Genomic DNA, 20883 nt, shown 5'->3' on the forward strand with positions numbered 1-20883 from the left:
AGGAGTGCGGAGTTTTCCCTCCAGGCTCCAGCTTGCTAACATAGACTTCTTGTTTTCCAAACTTCCATGCAAGAAAATCTCATGCTAGAAAAGAACAAACCCTTAAGAAAAAAGAAGAAATAGTTGTCTCTATTGTAAAACTATAGTCTCAGCAACCCCTCAATGTGTTATTTTATAACCATTGTCCTGAAAACCACTATGAGTCAAAGCCTATTCAAGCGAGGGAAAGTGACATAACCACTGGTTACCAGTAGCAATGCAGTGACAATCTCTCTATCAGAGATACGCCACCAGTATTTACATAGTTACATAGCAGACACTTAAAGAGAAAAGTCATGATATAAAGGGAGGGTTTCTAGCAGCACATGAATTCAAGATAGGGAAGGGGAATAGATTTATCATAGGAAATGCAATCAGCATTTGTGCTCTGAAAGGAACTTTCATGGTTCCTATTCTCAGTGTATGAAAGCATCTGCAGGGCTGGCTGGCAGTCTGAGCGCTCCGGACTGAAAGGAGTCTCAAAAAAGCACTGGGAAATGCACTTCTGGGAATTCTCTTACACATGGCTGAAATGTTTCAAGGGAAAAGAGCAGCTGTGTGTATGAACTACTCCCCATGGTGGGAGCTGTGTGCTTAGGAGAGTTCAGAACATAGACCTTTATCCCAAGCCTGCAAATAGTTAAAACCTTATGACAGATGGCCCATGGGCAGCAACTCTGACTTTTTAGGGGAGAAACCAGCTGGCTCCGCCTTTCCTAGTTCCTGGTATGCGTGGTGTTTGGTAAATGTTAGTACTTGGTGGGGTGTGACAGGTACAGAGTGAGCCATAGAATCACTAACAGCAAAATACTTTAAAGCCAAGATGCTGATTTACTGTTTGCTAGAAGTCAAACAACTACTAAATATTTGATTCTGACATCAGGCCTGGCTCTGCAAAGACTTTTTTAGCTAAAACAGCTGTGTGAATTGATCATACATAATCTAGATATGCAGGGGTGTTTTTATATAACGCATCCTGAAAGCATAGAGTTTTCATACATTCATACATATATTCATGGCTTTGGAGCAGCAGTAGGTCATGAGGTGTACTTGATTAGAAGGCAAAAGAAAAAAGAAAAAGGCAAAAAGGCACCCTCCTGCCTACCTGCATTGTTCATGAGATCAAGAATGGATTTATCCTTTACATATACAGAAGAAGTTAAAGTGAGGAGGTGACTCACTCTGAAAAAGCACATCTCCCTGGTATGATTTTTCTGCAAAGGGAGGTTTAATTTCTTCCTTTTAATGACAATGAGCACAATACTGATCTTCCAGCAGTTAATGGCTGGCATAACAGGCAGCATGAGAGCATGACTACATTCTTCAGCCTTCTTCTGGATCTGTAAACTGCATCAGGCTCTGAGACCACAAAAGCCACCAATAAATCTGCTTCTTTCCTCTCTCAAACATAACTAACCCAAGTGTGAAATTCCAAACCACCAGTCACACTGACAGAGCTTCTTCTCTAGTGGAAGAAGGGATGTGAAAAGTCACATCACAAATACAGCCACAGATGGCTTTTTATTTCCATGTGCTCTGCACGTGCTGTAATAGTCCATAGCAAGAACAGATTTAGACTGATGGCCCATGCAGTTGAGGCAACTAAAAAAACCACCAAGCAGGACGCCTGACCATTGTGTCAGGAAGCTGCACTAACTTATGCATAGGGAACAAGAGGAGAAGACACATGCATTCTTCTGTGCTATTTTGCCACTGAACCTCTAATGACTTTTGGCAAGTATCCTTACCTCTTCTTTTGCATTCTGCCTATGGTGACTACTCCTTCATGTACTGGGCATCCTTGCTATCATACACACATGATTTCCACTGAGGAACAATCAAGTGCAAGTTCTATTTTAAATCTGTTTAAAATTAATTAATCTTGAAAGAAAAGGCATAATGTTCTGTCCCCTACAAAGGAAATTAAAGAAAAATTGTAATGCAGAAGTTTATGTTCATATGCCATGGTTAGAAAATCACTACAATTAGACACAAATACATGATTCAGTTTAAATAAATGCAAGGCACCAGTAGAGAGAGCAACATGATCACAGGGGTTTGTTTTCCAAGGAAAAATACCAACAGAGCCTGCAAAAGGTCCTTGTTACCTACTGGTCCATGAACTGTGTAATAAGAAAAAACCCCAGTGCCCTTCCCACACAAACCCCTGCCTGCCTAATTGATGACTGACTAGTGATCAGCTTGACAAGACCTCAGGACTGACAAAGCAAGCATCCCACTCAGGCTGTATCTCTCACTGCATGATACTGGAAGGGGGATTCACAATGCGCCCTTGAAGCATAACCAAACCAACAGTGACTTGGATAAAATGATTTCGGTTCAGCCATATCCAGATTCTTAGAAGGTTGCTTTTGTTCTGCATTGGAATGAAAGGGCTAGAGTCAGAAATTCAGTGAAATTCCGGAGTATTTCGGTTGTGAAGGAAGAAGATATTTCAACATAGAACAAATATTTAACAAGTAATTCACTATGAATTCTGAAAAACATAACAATATTTTGAAGACTCTTATTTTAGCAAAAGCGAGGAACTATCCACTGTGTACTCCCACTAGCCATTTTGGCGACAACTTTTGCTTTACTAATTTGTCAGGAGGAAAGGCCAAATTAATTCTTAAGTACAGAGGAATGAACACCCCAAGTTTTCAAGCACCTCTCAGCATACATGGTAAACCTCCAATTACAGTAAGCTGCTGCCTAATGTGTGGCAAGACAAACTCGAGACTAAGTAGTCCAGAGAACATGATAAATCTGGTCAGGAAGCCTTTCCATTTCTGGAGAACACGAGCAATTGTTGTTACAGAACCACCAAATGAATATATTTTATCTGGAAGGTATTTCTGGATTCCTCTGCTCTGACAGTAAAAAACAACTTTGCAAATGCCTTGAGCAACAGGTCATTTTACCTCCACTCAGCAGAATTCCCTTTGTCTGAAAAGACTTCACTTAGGCTCAGCTGAGATACATTTCCAGTTTGCAACCATGTAAACCTAAACATTCTGAAGGGAAATGTAAAAAGGCACACAAGGATGTATGTTTTGTTTCACAGCCTGTGATAATGTAATTCCAGAAGGAAGATGAACAAGCTTCATAGAAGAATTAATGCAGTCTACAGTCCACTTGGAAGTTAACAGACTAAGATGCAGTACGGATCAAAGCTGGAAGCTATTGATGAGTCTGCTACAAAGCAAAGGGAACAGGAAGCTTTTGAACAGTTTGAAATCCTGGCTGATGGTTTATTGGAAACTGCAGGACACATTCTTGCACAGGTTTTAAAAGCTTTCTGGACCACAGCTATTCAGCTATCTTTAGATTGTTATGGACTGCTGTCAAAGAAGTCTCCTCTTAAAAAGTATGATGAGTAAGTCTTACTATGATTGTTGTGATTTTTAAAATCCAAAAGGCAAGTCATCCTTTCCTACACAAACATCTGTGGGAGTGTAAAAGACCTCCTTAATCCACAATTTTAATTTCAGTAGTTTTCTGCAAGGAGTAAGGAAGACAAAGGGAAGTTCTACAATCATGAAAACATGAAAGAGAAGTATGGGTGGTACTACTGTGATAGAAAACCTGCAATTAGCTGGAAAAAAACAATGCTTAACAGTGGCAGTGGCATGTGCTTTCCAAAGTATGTCTGACTTTAGAAACATAAACTGAGTTCTAGAGCCCAGAGCCTGCTGTCTTTGGGCAATTGCTCATGGCCTCCCTGTCTTTGCTGCTGGAGAAAATTCATTCAGGCAAGGGTTGAGGAATTCATCCTTTCTTGGCAAAGCTCTTAGGGACATACATGTGGTCCCACAGCATTTAAATGAGACTTGAAACATGTTTCACATTAAGCAGTCCTTCCAAGGTAAACTCATGGGCCAAAGGACTAACAGACTACTCCGGTACAAACGGAGGGACCTATAACGACCATCCAGTCCAACTGCCTGAGCAATTCAGGGAACTTCAGCCTGTGCTTGACTGCTTTCTCACCCTGGGGGCTTGGATATCCTCATACCTCTGACTTGTGTCCCAGAGGCTGTAGGCAGCCCCTTCATGCTGGGGTCTGGCCTGCACGACTGATGAGCTGTAGTGGGTTACAAGATCACTGCCTCTTGCTGTTCACCATCACTGCAGGCCAGAGGTTTCTGCCTAGTCATGTCAGCTAAATTCATGGAATCAAACACACAGGCAACACATGAAACAAGAGGCAGGCATTTCCAGTTGCAAAACTATGAGATTACGGCTATTTAGCCCATTCTGATCAACCAGATAAAGACATAGATCTCACCTTTCCACTGCTGTAATTCCATGGAATTAGTCCTGGAAGCTCAGATGGTACTTCTTTCTTCATCCACAGACTTCCAAATTTCTTCCAAATCAGCCTTTAAATATCCAGAGCTAAACCACAGTCACTTAGTAAGAAACAAGGCAACAATTTAATGCAAAATTCAAGATCATATTTGTCATACTAGAAGGCAGGAGTGGGTTTGTTATTTTATTTTTTATTTGATATATTGCAGAGCTTTCTTATGATACATACACATTGATGGGGCTTCCGGTAGCACACTTTCAAAAAAAATTAGAGTTATGAATCATCAGAAATAAATGACTTACATCTATTAAGAAGTTATTTAAAAAACGTTTTGATGAATCATGCAAAAATGCTCACAAACAGTATTATACTTTTTCATAGATATATGTTTTGCTTTTCCTAAGTCTTACAGAAAGAGCTTGTGCTTTTAACACTTGAATTGAAAAAAAAAAAAAATTACAGCAGACATCATAAATGCCACATTGAAGTTCAGAGAGGCAAAGTGGTGATGGTCCCCTGTTTTGGCATTCACAAAACATGCTGACGGTTTCAGATCTCTTCCATAAACTCCCAATTTAAAAGTGTTCAGTCTTGGATCTTCAGTATGCTCCTCTTCTCCAAGTCATTCATTTCCTTCAGTATAAGGGCAACATTGTATCTCAGTTCTTGAAACTTTGCAACTGGCAACTGAAACAGAGTATTCAGGTTAGAAAACACAAGACATCTCAGGAACCTTGACTAGGGCATGCCTGTGGCAAGCGAACATTCCGCAGTGTAAGGCCAATCTCTCCTAAAATACCTTTTTTTTTTTTTTCCCCCAGACTTAAGACAAAGGATTTGAGGTTAAAAAAATTCAGTTAATCCACGTGGAAAAGGAGAGTGGGGAAAAACAGAACACCTACATGGTACATTTTATGTACTGCCTGATGAGAGAAAGGAAATACTCAAGGATGTAAACTGAGAGCTGCTTTGGTGATGTAAAAGTCATGCACCGGAAGGAAAGACATCTGGAAGGTCATGGAGACTACAGAATTCTCAAGCAACAAATTAAAGATACTCTGCTTGTCCAAACTTGCAAAAGAAAGGGATGGAGACTCGAGGCAAGAGACTTGACAGCAACCTCAAAAGCAAAGGGCACTGGGCACTACATGTGGAAGGCAAAAGATTTTGGGTTAATCCTATAAAGCTTTTTCAACTGTGCAGGAGACTCATGGGCTCTCCTTTACCATTTCAAGCCTGAGAAGCCAAGCGGATGGAAATCTTATCTGTGAAGGCAGACCCCCCAGCCGCGTGCAGGCACAGACTGGTGACACAGACTGGTGACATCAGTGCAGTGCACAAACACGTGCTCACACAAGTGTCCAGTGCAGTCTGGCTGGTCCCATGCTGTCTGCACAGCACTGCCTAACTTACTCCTTTGACTGCATTGAAGACAGCAGTTCTTTTGGCAGAGACCCTTGTCATCCTTCTGCCCACTGTAGCACAGATACCAATTCTATGAGAGCAATCCAACATCTGATTTGCATTTTCCACATACATCAGAAATGCATAAAAAGGCACCATGTCCTTTTCACTTTTGACATATATACAAGACGACTCAAAATGCTTCAATTCCCACTGCTTTTGAAAAAATCTTCAGTCAGATGTCACACTGATTAAAATACCAAATGGAGACCGAAGAATGTAACTTCTCCCTATGCTATAAACATTTTAAAACTGTTCACAACAGAAATATTTTCTGGACTTACCATCTTACATAAACCCTGTTAGTTAGCAGGACATTCTGAATGTGTTCAAATAAAGGAAAACTGAAGAGCTGAGGACTATATTTACTCGCATATTACAACCAAAACACAAAGAGCTACTAAACTGTGGTAGACCACTCATCAGATATAGAAATCCTGTTTGCAGTCACATCCTTGGCATTCAGATCCAAGCAGCAGCACCAGCAAAGAGCTGATTCTAAGAGAAGCACGTTGTCTGCTATCAGATATCTGCACTCCTGTGTGCGCTGGACAAACACATCTCCACTACCGAATAACAAAGGGTCTTCCACAGATTCACAACAACAACAACAAAAACCCCTAAAATCAAACCAAAACAGTCAGAAACAATGGCATCAAGACCAACACTTGACATTATATGCCAGGAAATAAAGTGGCAAATCTAAACAGTGAAGAATATAAACTAGGTTTTATTCTCACAAGTGAAACTTACCCTGTTGTAAAGGGTTAACCTGAAGTCCATGGCATCATTTAAGTTCCATGGAAGTCCTCAAAGACAGTGTATGGGATGCTCTGAGCTGGACTGTCAGAGGGGTAAATTTCATCTCCTGTGACGTGACACCCTCAGCAGTTTGCAATGTAGCACAGAATTTATGCCTTCCTCAACAGATGCTTTCTTGCAAAACAATTTAACATTAAAATCAGTCCACCTCTTTCAACACACAGGGCTTTGGTGCTTCTTCCAGACTTCTACTAATGAGAGAACTGAAGCCAAAATCTGTACAGAGTTCAAATGTAACAATGCCTGCTGTGCATTGAATTCCTATATGCACCACCATGTTATATATAGAACAAATAGCATTCCTTTTCAAAGGTTAAAATTATGGAAGAGTTTATGCCATCTTCTGGCAAGCCTTTAGGTACAGTGTCATAAATACCGCCACTGACTAATCCTGTAACAAGCAAAGAGGTTGTTTTTACTTTCTAGTGCCAGAACAGTTCTGAAGAAAAAGAATAAAACTACCTCTGCCACAGAAAAGAATGTCACCGTTCTCTGCCAAATGCAGGAGGTTTAGAAGTGTATCATACATTATATAAACTACCCCAGTAATTTTCCTGCCCTCAAGAGCCACCATCAGGTCTGAAGGCTACAGTTCATAACAACCCCATAACTTTTAATCAAACCAGATATTATGTAACGCTGCTTTCCAGTAATTAATGTTCTTCTAATAAATCGCAGTTCAGCAGAACATGTGTAGGAACAAGGTATGAAATTATTTTGATTGGTATTACATTAAATATTTTATGTGGCTACACTGAACATGAAGGATTCCAAAGCAAACCAACCAATGGTAACTGTAATTTCTACAAAAGCTTTAGTATTTTAAGTAATAATTAAACTCTCTAAATAAAACTTCAAGTGGTTTCCTTACTATTTATTATGGCAATCAGACTTACTTCAAAGCGATGAGCTGTCCCATCTGAAAGCTTCATCATCATCAGAATGGATGGCTGGAGTGCACGGGCCAGTGAACTGAAATTATTTACATCATTAGTATTACAGCAGTAGACATCAGCAGTGTGATGAGTACAGCATTGCACATTAACAATTTTAGATGTTCATGGAGGCTTTACACAGAACATGAGTAATTTCAGTCACAGAGTCTAGCTAGAAACTCATGAACACAAGAGTTCTGTCCAATTTACCTCAGTATTGAGACTTAACATTTAGTTAATAGTTTAATAACTGCAAGTTTAGGAGCACTTTCATTTTTGTATAATTGGTTTACTGGAACTATGATAGGGATAAGAGCTGACCAAGTACTGCCAAAAATAATGCATAGCTCTCTTTTGCAGTTCATCATGCTGCATTAATCATTTCCATCCATTCATACGTCCAACTGCCACCTCATTTGGGGAATCAACCTCTTCCAGGCTTCATCCTAAATTCGTGTGTTATTTTATTTGATGACCCAAAGAAGGGAAATGAGTCATTCTTGTGCAGCTTCCATCAACTGATGTTGCCAAAGCCTGCTCAGGTACAGACAGGCACTACAGCCCAAAGCCCAAAGCTGCCATACCTCCCTGCAGAGGCTGTTGCTGGATAATATACAAGAAATCCCAGTGGGAAGATTAACTGAAAACAAAACTAAAAGGAAGGAAAACAAAAAAACGGTTATGTATTGCTTCTGTGTTGCTTGGAAAACAAATCATAGGATCTACTTTCAGCTCGCAAGCACTGTGCCTGAGGATGTTTACCTGGACATTTTGCTCTCTTATCAGTACAGATTCTTTTTCTACAGAGTAATACCTGTGTGGTGCTTACAGCACAGCTCATCAGAAAGTCACCTGAACTAGTAGCTTGTGGCCATTCCAATTTTCTCTTAGGAGCCTTTTTTCTTGATTTCAGGAAGACAATTCCTGATTAGCTATGGGCCTCTCAACTCTGGCAACAAAGAGACTGCACTCTCTCCCAGATGCAGGTATTCAGACACGCAACATGAAGTCACCCATGCTAACAATTTACACTACTAACAAAGACTGGATAATCTAATTTCTTTCAGCTTGGTCTGTCTTGGTTAGAACTAGACAGAGACCAAACAGCACAGTCAACAGGTTTCTGTTTCCTTCTGGCTCTAGCCAAAGATCCATCCCCCAGATGCCTCTGCTGTGGCAGATGGTAAGAAGCTGTTCACTGCAGGCACAGGCAGAATGATCTCAAAGGGTTTTACTCCTGTTTTGTGAAAGAAACTAGGAGGTAGTTCAATGACCAGTTACATAACTATGGCAGTGTAAAGGTGCTGTCCTGAAACCTCTTTGTAGAAGCAGAATACAAGAGATGGAAAATCATTTAACATGTGCAACAAATGATGGTCTGCTTGGGAAGTTGAATAGATGAATACCCTCCCCTGTTCCAGTGAAACTAAGAGCTTGCCTAGCTGCTTGAGGCTCCGTCTGACTAATTTATGCCATCATCGCTAGGACCTGTGGATTTGTATCAGCTCCATTAAGTTTTAAAATGAGAGACTCAAACTTTGAGTGAAATATTACCAGCAGTAAAGCATATATACACTAACTTCTACACTGTTCATAAAATTCCACCTGTATCTTACTGTTTAATGCTATATGGCAATCCCTAACAGGAAGCCCCATTTTGATCCCACTAAAATTTTTAAGCAGCACAAGAAATCAGTTTAATCTTAGGTAATTCCAGGGATGTGCATGATCCTCTTTTATACCTTGTGGATATAGCTACATCCACTCTCCACTTGAAGTCCCGGATACTTGGTAGCCGACTTCTTTGTGTCAGAGCTGTGCCTTCAGAAGTGGGACGCCTAAAGAGTGAATAGGAAATAGGAGACTGGAATGTAAATTCATAAAAGAAGAAACAATCTAAAGAGAAAACAGGATTCCTCAGCACAAACCTGTCCAGAACTTGTTTCTCTCCTACATTTGTCCTCACTTAGAGAGGTCTGAACAAGTGGAGATTTTGTGGATTTAAGACAGCTGTGCTCAGATTATCCCCTTTTTCTATGCTTAACTATGGTCCATGTTGAAAAAAGAGACCAAGTGACTGTGTAATTCTAGTAAACTGATGTCACTATAAAGTTTAGTAAGTCATTGTGGTGGCTGGCATACCTATTATTTCAATTATATGCAACTGTGAGGCAAAGAAAGGCACCTGCAAATGTATCTTTACCTTCATGCAAATCCAACAGAAACAAGCAAGCAGAGATAAGACAGATGACTTAGGGAAAACAGTTGCATAAGGTCACTGTCCTTCTTCAGCAAAAACCATCTAGCACTGGCAAGCAGCAATGTTTAAAACATAATATTAGTGTATTGAGTGTATTTTGAAGCACACTTAAAAAACCCCACAGCGGTTCTTGTTAATCCAACACAATTTACAAACTCTAAGTTCCTTACATAATGTTCACTGCCAACCCCAGCACAACCTTCAAGATTTTGCCTAGTCTAATGTGTAAGAAGCCAAGCACTTCATTTGTTACTCATATTGCAGGAAAAATCAGGCTGATCAAGCCCTAGTTTATTTCTGTGCAGAAATATAGTTAACAGCAATTAAACTTCAGATGGCTGACAATCTTTAAAATTTTAACAGCATCCTAAGTTCTGGATAACTAAACAAGATAAATCTGATACAAATACATAATAACCATTCATTTTTAGATATATATGCAGCAATAATTTCAGAACAAGGTCACTGAGCTGGGCCATTCAGGAGCTGGACCTCTGGACTTGGTGTTACCTTTTTTTTTTTTTTTTTTTTTCTTTCCTTGCTAAGCATCCCATGTCCCTGTAAGTTATTTACGGTACATTTCAAGGCTACTCCTGTACTTCCACTAAGGGCAGGATAAGAAACATTACATCCTTTATCCATGGTGCTAGGCATAATCTAATTACAGACTTTACATGAGAAAGGAATCCTCTCTGAACAAATCAAGCACTGTAGGAATGGCAGTCTAACATCACTACTCAGACTCTTGTGTGCAAGTTAGCTGGTGCCTTTACAAACTGCCCAAGAAGATTAATGATCCGATAAGGTACACAGGACTGACAGGCTGAGATCCTCCAGTAGTCCTGTATTTCGCAAAGGTGATATAAGAATGAATTTATCTCTTCGGTGGGGGGGGGGGAAGGGGGGGGCTGGGTGGTGTCAGAAGTGACACACATTCCTAATAGCGTGGTAAAGGAATGAGCAAAAAAAGTAGATCAGCTGGTTCTTACTCACTGTCAACTCCTGGATATGAAGTAGGTCATCACAGCTGGGTGCAGCCATGAGGAGCAGGAGCCTAGAACAGTCATTAGCAGGATTAAACAATAAGAACAGGCCTTTCCCTCAGTGGAGAGCTGCTGCCAGACTATTGCTTAATTTGGAGACTCCCTAAAAATAGCCACACTGCTACTGTTTCCTTAAGACATACTAACTCCCATCAATGGAAGTCAGTCCATTCAGTGCAGCACCAGCACTCCAGGGGAATAAAGGAGTTTTAAAAACAGAAAGATGCTCTACATAGCAGTGGTGGGAAAGGTCAAAAATGGTGACCACCCAAACAGAGGGGAAGCTTCTGAATATTGTTGAAAGATGGCATTTCTGTGGTCAAACACAAAGCTTTACTTCTGGTCAGAACTACACTTCTGTACCATTCTCCCAGGAAGAGTCACAGCTTCTATAGCTTAGTTTATGCTTCTATCAGGACCTTCCCAGCTTGGACAAGATCACAATGGGAACTGCAAGAATCCTGCAAAGATGACAGAATATGCATAGTGACCAACATGCATACAGAAATTACACAGGCTGCTAATCAAGCCATTGGTTTCTGAAAGGAATAGCAAAACGGGGCAGAAAAGACTCAACGAATCTTACATCCAAAACCTACAGACTATAATTACATTTTGTAAACACTCTGTGCCAGCAGCTGCAATATACTGTCAGCACACTGTGCAGAAGGCAGAAGTCAGAACAAGTAAAAGACCATGGATCGGGTAGAGACCATCCTAGAGACCATTCAAGCTATGGTGGAAAGGATGATACACCTGGTGACAAGAACATCACCTGCTAAAGAATGCAACAGAAGAGCACTCGAAAACGAAAGATTAGAGAATTCGGAGCAGCAGCTGATCTAACAGTATCAAAACTAAAGACAAGTTCTGGATGTTTCCCTATGCACATAACAAGATATGCCTAGCAGGCCACTGAACTGGAAGGATGAACAAACCGCTGTGTGTGAAATGCTGACAAATGGCACACAGAATGTACCCTCCTGGTAGAAAGTAAAGCTACACTATTAGAAAAAAAAAAAAGCAGTGCATTTATTATAAACATTCAGAAAGGAAGTTAGAGTTATCCTTTCCCTTAAAAAACAGTTTTAATTTCATGTACTTATTTGATGGTGTCAATGTGGCAAGTTTTTCTTTCAGTCTACATAGCTTGATGGAACTGTGGGGACACAAATACAAATGCCAATTACTTCAGAGCTGTTGTTTAGTGAACAGAACTACAAAAATAAGATAAGATGCCAAGAAAAGTATTAAAAATGGATTTTTCTGGGCTATCTAGCTCATACTGAATTACTGAATTTTTGATCACATGCTAATGCATCTCTTACCATCACAAACATATATATTTACAACTCAATACGCATATGTATGATTCAGTGTTACATTTAGGATTGTAGAAGCAGATCTGCCTGAAAATCAAACCTGAGGTGTTCTTCACTGGTCTCAAAACACAGAGCAAGATTACACTGGATAATCACAGCTTTCAAAATGAGAAAAAGCTAAATTTTCCAGCATCGTGATTTCACAGTAGAAAACAGACAATCATGCATGCTTCAAATTACATCTAAATTTATCTTCTTTCTCTACTGCAAACAATATTTCCACTTTGCAACCATGAATTTTGCATCTTAACACCTATAATTCAAACAGAAGAGCAAAGAAAGGATGAGAAGACTAAATTTATTTTTACTCCAAGAACCTTTAGCTGTAAGCCAAGATCTTAATCAAAGAAATGAAAAATATTTTTAACTTTCGTAGCAGCACTCAGACTCTTGAGGGTAACTGAAGTACCACAACTATGATTATCAGGATTCCATGCAGAGAATCTGAAGCAGCATTGGGTTAGTGACGTTACATGCTGAGTGACCTCAAGTTTCAAGAAGGAAAATTGGAATCACAGAGTGTCCTGAAGGGGCCCACAATGATCATCAGAGTCCAACTCCTGGTCCTGCACAAGTTTTGCATATTCAAAATGTTCAAGAAATTTCTAGAGGTAGAATAGGCTAAATATGGTTGAGCAGAGAAACTTCTAGAAAAAGGGAATCTCAAGAATGGACAAAAGAGATAGGCTGTTCAAAAAGTTCTCGATTTAGAACTTCCTCTAGAGTTACTGAGAAATAAAAAGTGAATTACAGCAGGCAGAGCACTTGATATCTCACATGTGTTGTCATCAAGTCACCCAGTGTGAATTCCCAACTGAAATGTACATTAAGACTTGATGAAATGCTATCTGAGAAAGCTGCCATGAACCAGAGCATGTAAAGGACTGATATAGCCTGCCTCTCAACAAAGCAAGACTTTCACTTTTGCTCTAATTTGCAATGATAATGATGGCAAAAATGAGTAATTCCGCACTGCATCTTTCATCTGTAGGTATTGATCCACCTCACAGTCTATAGAACATTATAAATACTGATGAACACAGAAAAACTGAAAATTGGCAAGAAAGCTACTTAATGCATGTACTGCCATGCATGATAGACATCATACTGTGCTGAATCAAGATAATGGGATAAGTCTTCTCATTAATTTGGAAAATATTGCTGTTCCTTCAATACACCAAGGATTTGTGTCAGCAGACCTCTGTGCAGCCCTGCTATCTGCACAATGAAGACACTAACCTGTTGCCAAAGACTACACTAGAAAAGTCCACAACGAAATCTTCTGGTATTCTGAAAGAGAAGAGCAAGACAAAACAGTTAGGTTTTTTTGTAACCACAGTTATATGGCCTTATCTGAAAAAACCTTAAATCTATTACAGGACACAAAAGATGTGTCAACATTTTCCATCTTCCATTGCTTAAAATTGCCAGCTCTTATGCAAACACTTCAGTATTGATTCAGTCAGTGCTCTCAAAAGGACGACCTATGTTTATGTATCAGGAATCCTAAAAACTGTATTACATCCTCCTGTCCTACCTCGTATTGGCAACAGTATATTTCAAAAGAACCCAGTATTTGCTTAACTTCTCTTAGTAAAGTCAAGAAAAATTTTACTGATGGCTCTGATGTGTGTAGAATGTAGGCCAGCAATGCATGCCTTCAAAAATCCCAAACTTACACGTTTCATTTCACTTTCACCTCAAGTGTATTGAAGACAGAAGGAATTACCCCCTCAAAATTCAGAGGCCCTTGTAGCCAAGACTACTTACAAAAGGAGCATACATGGGGACTGGTTGAATAGACTAACACACTCCATCCACCCTTACACCTCTCCACTCCTTCACCATTCCTCTGACACTGCTGTTGCCTTACAAACAAGCTGCTGCTGATTTTCAGTTCAATAGATCAGGCTGTGAATTGTAAAGACCACAGAACAAACACTATCCATTCAGCTGCCTTTGCCACAGGCACAGTAACCTCCTACAGAGAGGCAGGTTGGACAAGTGGGAGAAGTCACTACTGCTGCTGCCACAGTTAAATCCAGCACTCACCATGAATCAGTGCCCACAGACATCACTCACCAGTGGCTTGAGACACACAGCAGTGTATCGAAGAAAAATCAAAGCAAACATGGAAGTTATCTGTCCTAAAGAGCTTACAGTGTCTAACGACCAGAGAAAAAACAACTCATCAACTCACACAGTGGGAAGATGAAACAGCAGTTATTTCAGCTTGAATTCATAAAGGAAGAAATGGGATTAAACCACATTTTTAAATGGTGCTTGGATAAAAAGGAATTAATTTTAGCAAGCACTAGAACAGTGCTTTTTTGGCTGTAAGAGTCTGTCTTTCAGAAGAGACAAGACTATTTCTGCAAACATTACTTATACTTTCCATGCAAGTGTATCATTTAACCCATCTGACGCTGACTGGATATCCTGTCTATGTAGTGGAATAGCTGGAGAGAGGGGGCTGTAATATGATTATGATGATATCTATCACAATACTTGCTTGACCCAAGAGCAAGTGTTACTAAAACAGAAGCATTAACACTACCTTTGAGTTTGCCATATTTTTGCAGTGCAGTCAACAATCTTGCTGAAAATTCTGTTCCTGGCTCAAGCAGCACACATGAGGCCAGGCACACATGACACAGATGATAGAATATGGCACAGTTCAGCCTGAACTACAGATGGCAATCACTTTTCAATAGAACATTCTGAGGAAGGGACTCAAAGGGCAAGAAATGTGTGACGATGTCTCAATCCCATGTTATTGGCCTGAGTCATAAAGTTATTTAATAACCTGTGAGGGGAGGGAAAAAAAAAGCACCCACAAGTTAGTGTGAATTTATTCCCACTGGCTCAGCCACTCAGGCTAAGAAATAGGGAACTGCAACTCTTTTAAATCAGTAATATTGATCTATCTAATCAGAAGGGGGCATGTATTCCAGCCTCTCTCTTCATCAAAACTAGAAGCCAAGATCAGGTACCTCACCAGAAAATTGAGAATTACAAGATATTACACGGGCAGAACTAGCTCAAGCTTCAGATTCACTGAAAGAAACAAAACAGAATGCAAGAACTGAAAAAAAAAAAAAGATTACATGGCACAGAGCTCAAGCTTTTTAAAAGAAGACAGAAAAAAAAGAGGGATATAGGACCTTTTTTTGCCTTAAAAGGCAAAACATCTGCTCAAACACTGGATGCCAATAATGCCAAGACACCACTGTTCAACCAATGTCATGTTCTTCATGCAGTTGATCACCAGGATGGCCACTCCAGCAGTGTGTCTGAATGTAATTAGTAAGTGCTTTGAAAACAAGCAAGCATTTAATCTCCAAACTCAAGCCCATTGGGAAACGTAGGAAATGACATTTCCCAGAGGAACTGAAGATGCTAAAGGTGCTACCGAATTTCTAAGTATCACAGCTTGAGAGTAGAATTAGCTATTTAGTCTTCTAAAAGTTTAGCCACAAGGTGAAGAGAGATACTCACAGGAAGTAAGACTGTCAGAGATGGAAGTTAGGAAGAGTCCCAATACTGTGAGAATACTGGGAGCATAGCAGCAATTAGCAGCACACAAAACACTCAAGTCTGCAAGCAACACAAATGCAGTTACCTAACTACTGCTGCTGTCACCCATTGCAGGACAATAAAATAAAAAGATTTATCAAGACATAAAAGATATAAAAAAAGATCATCCAGACTGAAAAGTGTCTGAGTAAAATGTATGAATAAACCATTAAGTAAGTAAAAAATCCCCAAACACAACTACAAAAGCGTAAGTCATTAAAGTGTGGTCAAATGACAAGGACAGGGACCTGGGTGTCTCCACTTCCAGACACAGCCAGCCCAGACAGTGACGTCTGACACTCCTATACCAACTTTCTCCACTGCTTGGAAGAGGAATATTCACCCAGCCCCAGAGAACTTGGCATGGAGCTTTTAGTATTCTTTGTTATTCTGTAATCAAAGTTGGCACATTCTGTGTGCACCTCAAAAAACACCAGCTCTCACTGGGTGAAAAGCAATTAATCAGTTTCTTACTGACCTACTTTAACCTGGGTGTGAACTCCATGACATGCCACAGGCGGCAGCTTGCACTTGAGCTCTCAAGACAAAAGGCAGGCCTAACTCCAGCACTGAGCTGCAGACAAAACTGTATCAACTTGCAAGGAAACTTTCACCGTGGCTCAAATGACACCTTTCATTGATTACACCTCGATTACATGTCTAAATCTGCAGTTTTAGTTTGCCTGAAGTTGCTCATAAAGTAAATTATGCTTATGACTTGACTGCTTATGAGACGAAAGCCAGTGTACAGGTAAACAGACAAATAAGGATGAAAAATGATGGAATTAGAAACACACCTATTTCTCCTAGGTAGCAATCAGAATGTTAAAGAAATGTGCGGAAACAGTGTTTTAAAATAATTAAATTGGTGCAAAGGTTTCTCCACAGAAGAAAACATCTACTGCCGTTATTCTCTCATTGCTACTGAATAGAGAAATAAGGCAAAACCTATAAACATTATTAGCATCTGATATCTAGCTTTTAGGATATGATCCCTTCAGAGATACTCATGGAAGACTGACATAAATTTTGGCAAAGGCTGTAAAAAAGGTCATGATTTCTTGGGAAATGGGCAGGAGAAATCAGAGCTGAACATGGTGGTAGAGTTTCATGAGTGTTATATCATTGACCTTTCAAAGAAGGAAAGAAGTAGGGCAGTTCTTAGCTTCTGAAATGCTACCACTGTCTTACCAAACACCTCAAAAAATATTGCAGGGCAAGGTGGGGATGGTAGAGAGAAGGTCACTCATATTTGCATAACCTACATTACAGACTAAATTAGACCATTCTCCCCAGCATGTGAAATAAACTACTCATGCTCAGTTCTAAATCAAGTCTTACACAACACCTGTTTTTTTCCTCTGGCTTTACGTGACGTTTGGCAACAGATGCATTATGTGGTATTTACAGGTAATTTTTTGTACACAACTTTTTTTGTGTATAAAAGTTAATTTGGGGAAGCAGTTACATAAAAGCCATGAGAAAACAAACATTAAAATGTGTAAATGGGCATACCCAAGCTCCTTCAGGTCTTCCTTAAAAACCTAAAAAGAGAAGGAAGATGAAAGTTTACATGATACAGCCTTAAATGATCATTTTTTACCTTCTGAATCTATACTGGTTATTTATTTGGTATCTCTCCCCAAAAATTTTAGTCTCAAGTGCCAGTAGTTTTGAAATGACTGGTGATATATTGAAAAGAATTTTCAGAAGTGCTCAATCAAGTTGTGATTTAAAGACCTAAATACCTTGGAAGCCTTTATTTTTCAAAACATCTCTGCCACTTCTTTTATGCAGCTATTCAGAAAAATTTTTCTTTTAGAGTAACTATGTGCCCTTATTCTCAGATACGTTTTGCAGTTACTTGTTTAAACTATGACAACAAAAAGGAAATGGCAAAAGATAAGGTCTGAATATCAAAGGCATACTTCAACTATGTTTCCTGCAATATGGGAGCTTCCCCAATACGCCTGGGTAAATATGAAGCTGTATCTTAAACAAGAGCTACTGGAATCCCAAAAGTGCTTCACTCACATAAAAATAAAATGAGAAAAGAAAAAAAGTAAGGTAAAGGAACATGAAAAATTAAGAAAATAGCCATGAATAGGGGATAGAGATTGGGAACATGGCAGGTGTGTACATATTCACACCAAACATCTACAGCATAAGCAGAAATTGCACTTTTTTCCAAATTCCACTATATTGTTCTGGCCATAAGACCTTCCTTCCTCTATGGTGGAAATATGAACAAAGGGAGGCAAACAAATATGACAAATTACAAGCGTGGACAAAAATGAGTGGTATGTGTGAACACCCAGAGTGAGTGTTGATGCCTACGAAATAACATTTTGCTGTGATTTCTTTGGCGGCTTTAATTTATGAGTGAAAACAAACATGCACAGTAAACATGTTGAAGCAGAAATAGATACAGGAATCATTTTCCTAAAGTTTAAATATTTTTTCAAAAAGCTCACTCTAAGTCTTCCCAACAAGTGAAATAATAAATTCCAGATTTTTAAGTTTCTTCCAACAACCTTAACTTGGAGTACCATTTTTTTGTGCAGCTTCCCACCCTGGCAAATGAGATTTAGATGGTGACTTGTGTCTGACACAGCTTTTACTTTATCAGGGTTCCAAATACTCCCAGAACTTACTTCTTGTTTGAAAGTTGATAAGGGGAGTCTCAATGCTTCTCGGAGGAGGGTGTACATGCCAGAAATAAGGAAAGCAAGTTGCTCTTCTGAGAGATTAGCACTTTCTGCAATCAGCTTGACAGATTCCTTGCAGTCTTTTCCTTCCAGTGCATTAACAGTGACTGTGAATAAAAAAGCAAAGCAAGATCCTTAATTTACTCAACTGTGTAGCTCTTGATTTTGATGGTCAAAGGTGCCTTGAGAAAATTCTCACCACAGGGAGAAGTCTCACAGACAAAAACGAAATCAATCATTGAGACAGTTTAGCAGAGCCTGCAATAACACTGGCTGGATAACCCTCAGATAACGTTATATGCAGTTTTTACATCATGGACTGAACAGGCATATGAACCTGCATCTCATTTTTTACATTAGTCATTGTTTAGCAATAGAGTAACAGCAACAGCCTCAAAAAACGAACTTGGTGCAAGTGCAAGAGTATTGAAATCCATCACATCTTCAAAGATTACAAAACCTTCAGAGGAAAAACTGCTGCCCTGCAAACTGTGAGTCACAGGCCAGCAAGAGCAGACAGTGATGGGAGACTTGTGCCAGCTCTGCATAACCTGGAGGGAGGCTGTGTCCACCCACTCCAGGGGGATCTGCACTGGGGTCACTACCCTGGCTCCAGGCAGTTTGAAGGACTGTGTGCCCCCACTACGGTAGGAAGCATTTATTGCACACCCAAAAGCAGGTGGTAATTCACATCAAAGTTGAACCCAGACAGTCAGGCTTCCTGGCACTGATAAAGCTTTTCAGTCTCTGCATCCCTGCACTAGACAGCAAATATGTATTTAATGTGTATTTACTGCTGTCCAAAATGCCTCTGCCTATACACAGCTTTATTACTTCAAGTATTACAAGGAACCCCGGAACACATTGCTCTGTTTCTGCTACTGTGCAGCAACACTTTTAGAGACAAAGCAGCTACCAGATGTTTAGAGTCCTTCAAACCAAAAAGAAAATCCCTGACAGGATGTTAGCTGAGACAACATGTCAGGGTCACACCATGCTGGGCAGCAGCTACCCTCCTCTCAGCTGATCACCAGCAAGCTGTGCTTTCGCTCTGCTAATCAACCCTTCCATTATTCCATTATTGTTTTACATACCCTAATTTACTCAACTGTGTAACTCTTGATTGATGGTCAAAGGTGCCTCGAGAAAATTCTCACCACAGGGAGAAGCCTCACAGATAAAAATGAAATCAATCATTGTCAATCTTACACCCTCAGCCTCAGTAGGACACCTGCAGCTTGTGGTTGCTGCATTGTCTCCTGCACGTAATGCAGATGCCCACAGGGTCTCTGACTGCCACACACAACCTGACAGTGACTGGGCTGCTCACTCTGGGACAGAGGGATGAGACAGGAATGACTTTAACAGCACTCAGCTGAGTTCGGGGGCCACCCACAGCTGCAGAACTCCGTTCCTCATTATCACAGATTTCACAGAATTGTAGAATACAACGAAGCAAGCCCCTCGTTTTATTTAAAGCTCAGCTCTAGCTTCCTGTCGGGAAAGGCAATGGGAAGTGTCCCAAGAAGCTGTGGCCTTGCAGCTGCAGCCCCTCAGCTGTCACAGAATCACAGAATGTTCTGAGTTGTAATGGACCCAGAAGGATCATCGAGTCCAACTCAGCCCTGCACAGGACACCCCAAGAATCCCACCATGTGCCTGAGAGCATTGTCCCAACACTCCTTGAATTCTGTCAGGCTGGTCCTGCGACCACTTTCCTGGGGAGCCTGTTCCAGCGCCCAATCACCCTCCAGGGGAAGAATCTTTTCCCGATACCTAACCTGAAGTGCCCTGACACAGCATTATACTGTTCCTTCGTGTCCTGTCACTAGTCACCAGAGAGGACATCAGTGTCTGTCTCTCTGCAGCGTCTCGTGAGAAATTCTAGCCAGCTGTGAGGTCTCCCTTCAGTCTCCTCTTCTCCAGGCTGAACAGACCAAGTGACCTCAGTCCATATGGCTTCCCTTCTAGGCCTTACACCGCATTCATTGCTCTCCTTTGGAAGTTCTCCAGTAGTTGTCGTTGCCTTCCCGTTAGGATCCACGGCTTCCTGAACGCGGCCCCTGCCCATGGGCTCTGCCTGGGAACCCCCCGCGTCCCTGTGTGGAGGTAGCGGGGCCCTTCCGCGCCGGGACGGCGCCTCGCGGCCCCGCACGGTCCCTACCTTTGAGGAGCCGCCGGAAGGTCTCCTTGCCCACGTCCTGCACACCCCGGGCCATGGCGTCCACCTCGGCCGGCACGCGCGGGCCCAGGAACCCGCCGCCGCCGCCGCCCTCGCCCAGCCCGTGCACCGCCCCGGCCGCCATGGCCGCGCCGCCCGCCCGCCGCGCGCCCTCCTC

General features: G+C 40.9%; 1 protein-coding gene across 3 annotated transcripts; it reads right to left on the reverse strand.

The window, feature by feature from the left end:
- Positions 1 to 4530: 4530 nt before the first annotated feature.
- On the reverse strand, positions 4531 to 20851 carry COMMD5 (COMM domain containing 5). Of its 3 annotated transcripts, XM_082289379.1 has the most exons (7): positions 20709 to 20851; positions 18491 to 18651; positions 17352 to 17380; positions 13500 to 13550; positions 9318 to 9413; positions 7537 to 7612; positions 4531 to 5041 (listed from the first exon to the last, which is right to left on the reverse strand). In XM_082289379.1, the coding sequence occupies exons 1-7, from the start codon at positions 20848 to 20850 to the stop codon at positions 4940 to 4942; spliced, it is 657 nt and encodes a 218-aa protein (XP_082145505.1). In that variant the 5' UTR covers position 20851; the 3' UTR covers positions 4531 to 4939. The 3 variants fall into 3 exon arrangements, with proteins under 3 accessions (XP_082145505.1, XP_082145506.1, XP_082145507.1); XM_082289380.1 differs by lacking the exon at positions 13500 to 13550; XM_082289381.1 differs by lacking the exon at positions 9318 to 9413.
- Positions 20852 to 20883: the final 32 nt, after the last annotated feature.

Source organism: Coloeus monedula (genome assembly GCF_965178545.1).
Source record: "Coloeus monedula genome assembly, chromosome: 12".
Taxonomy (NCBI): Eukaryota; Metazoa; Chordata; class Aves; order Passeriformes; family Corvidae; genus Coloeus; species Coloeus monedula.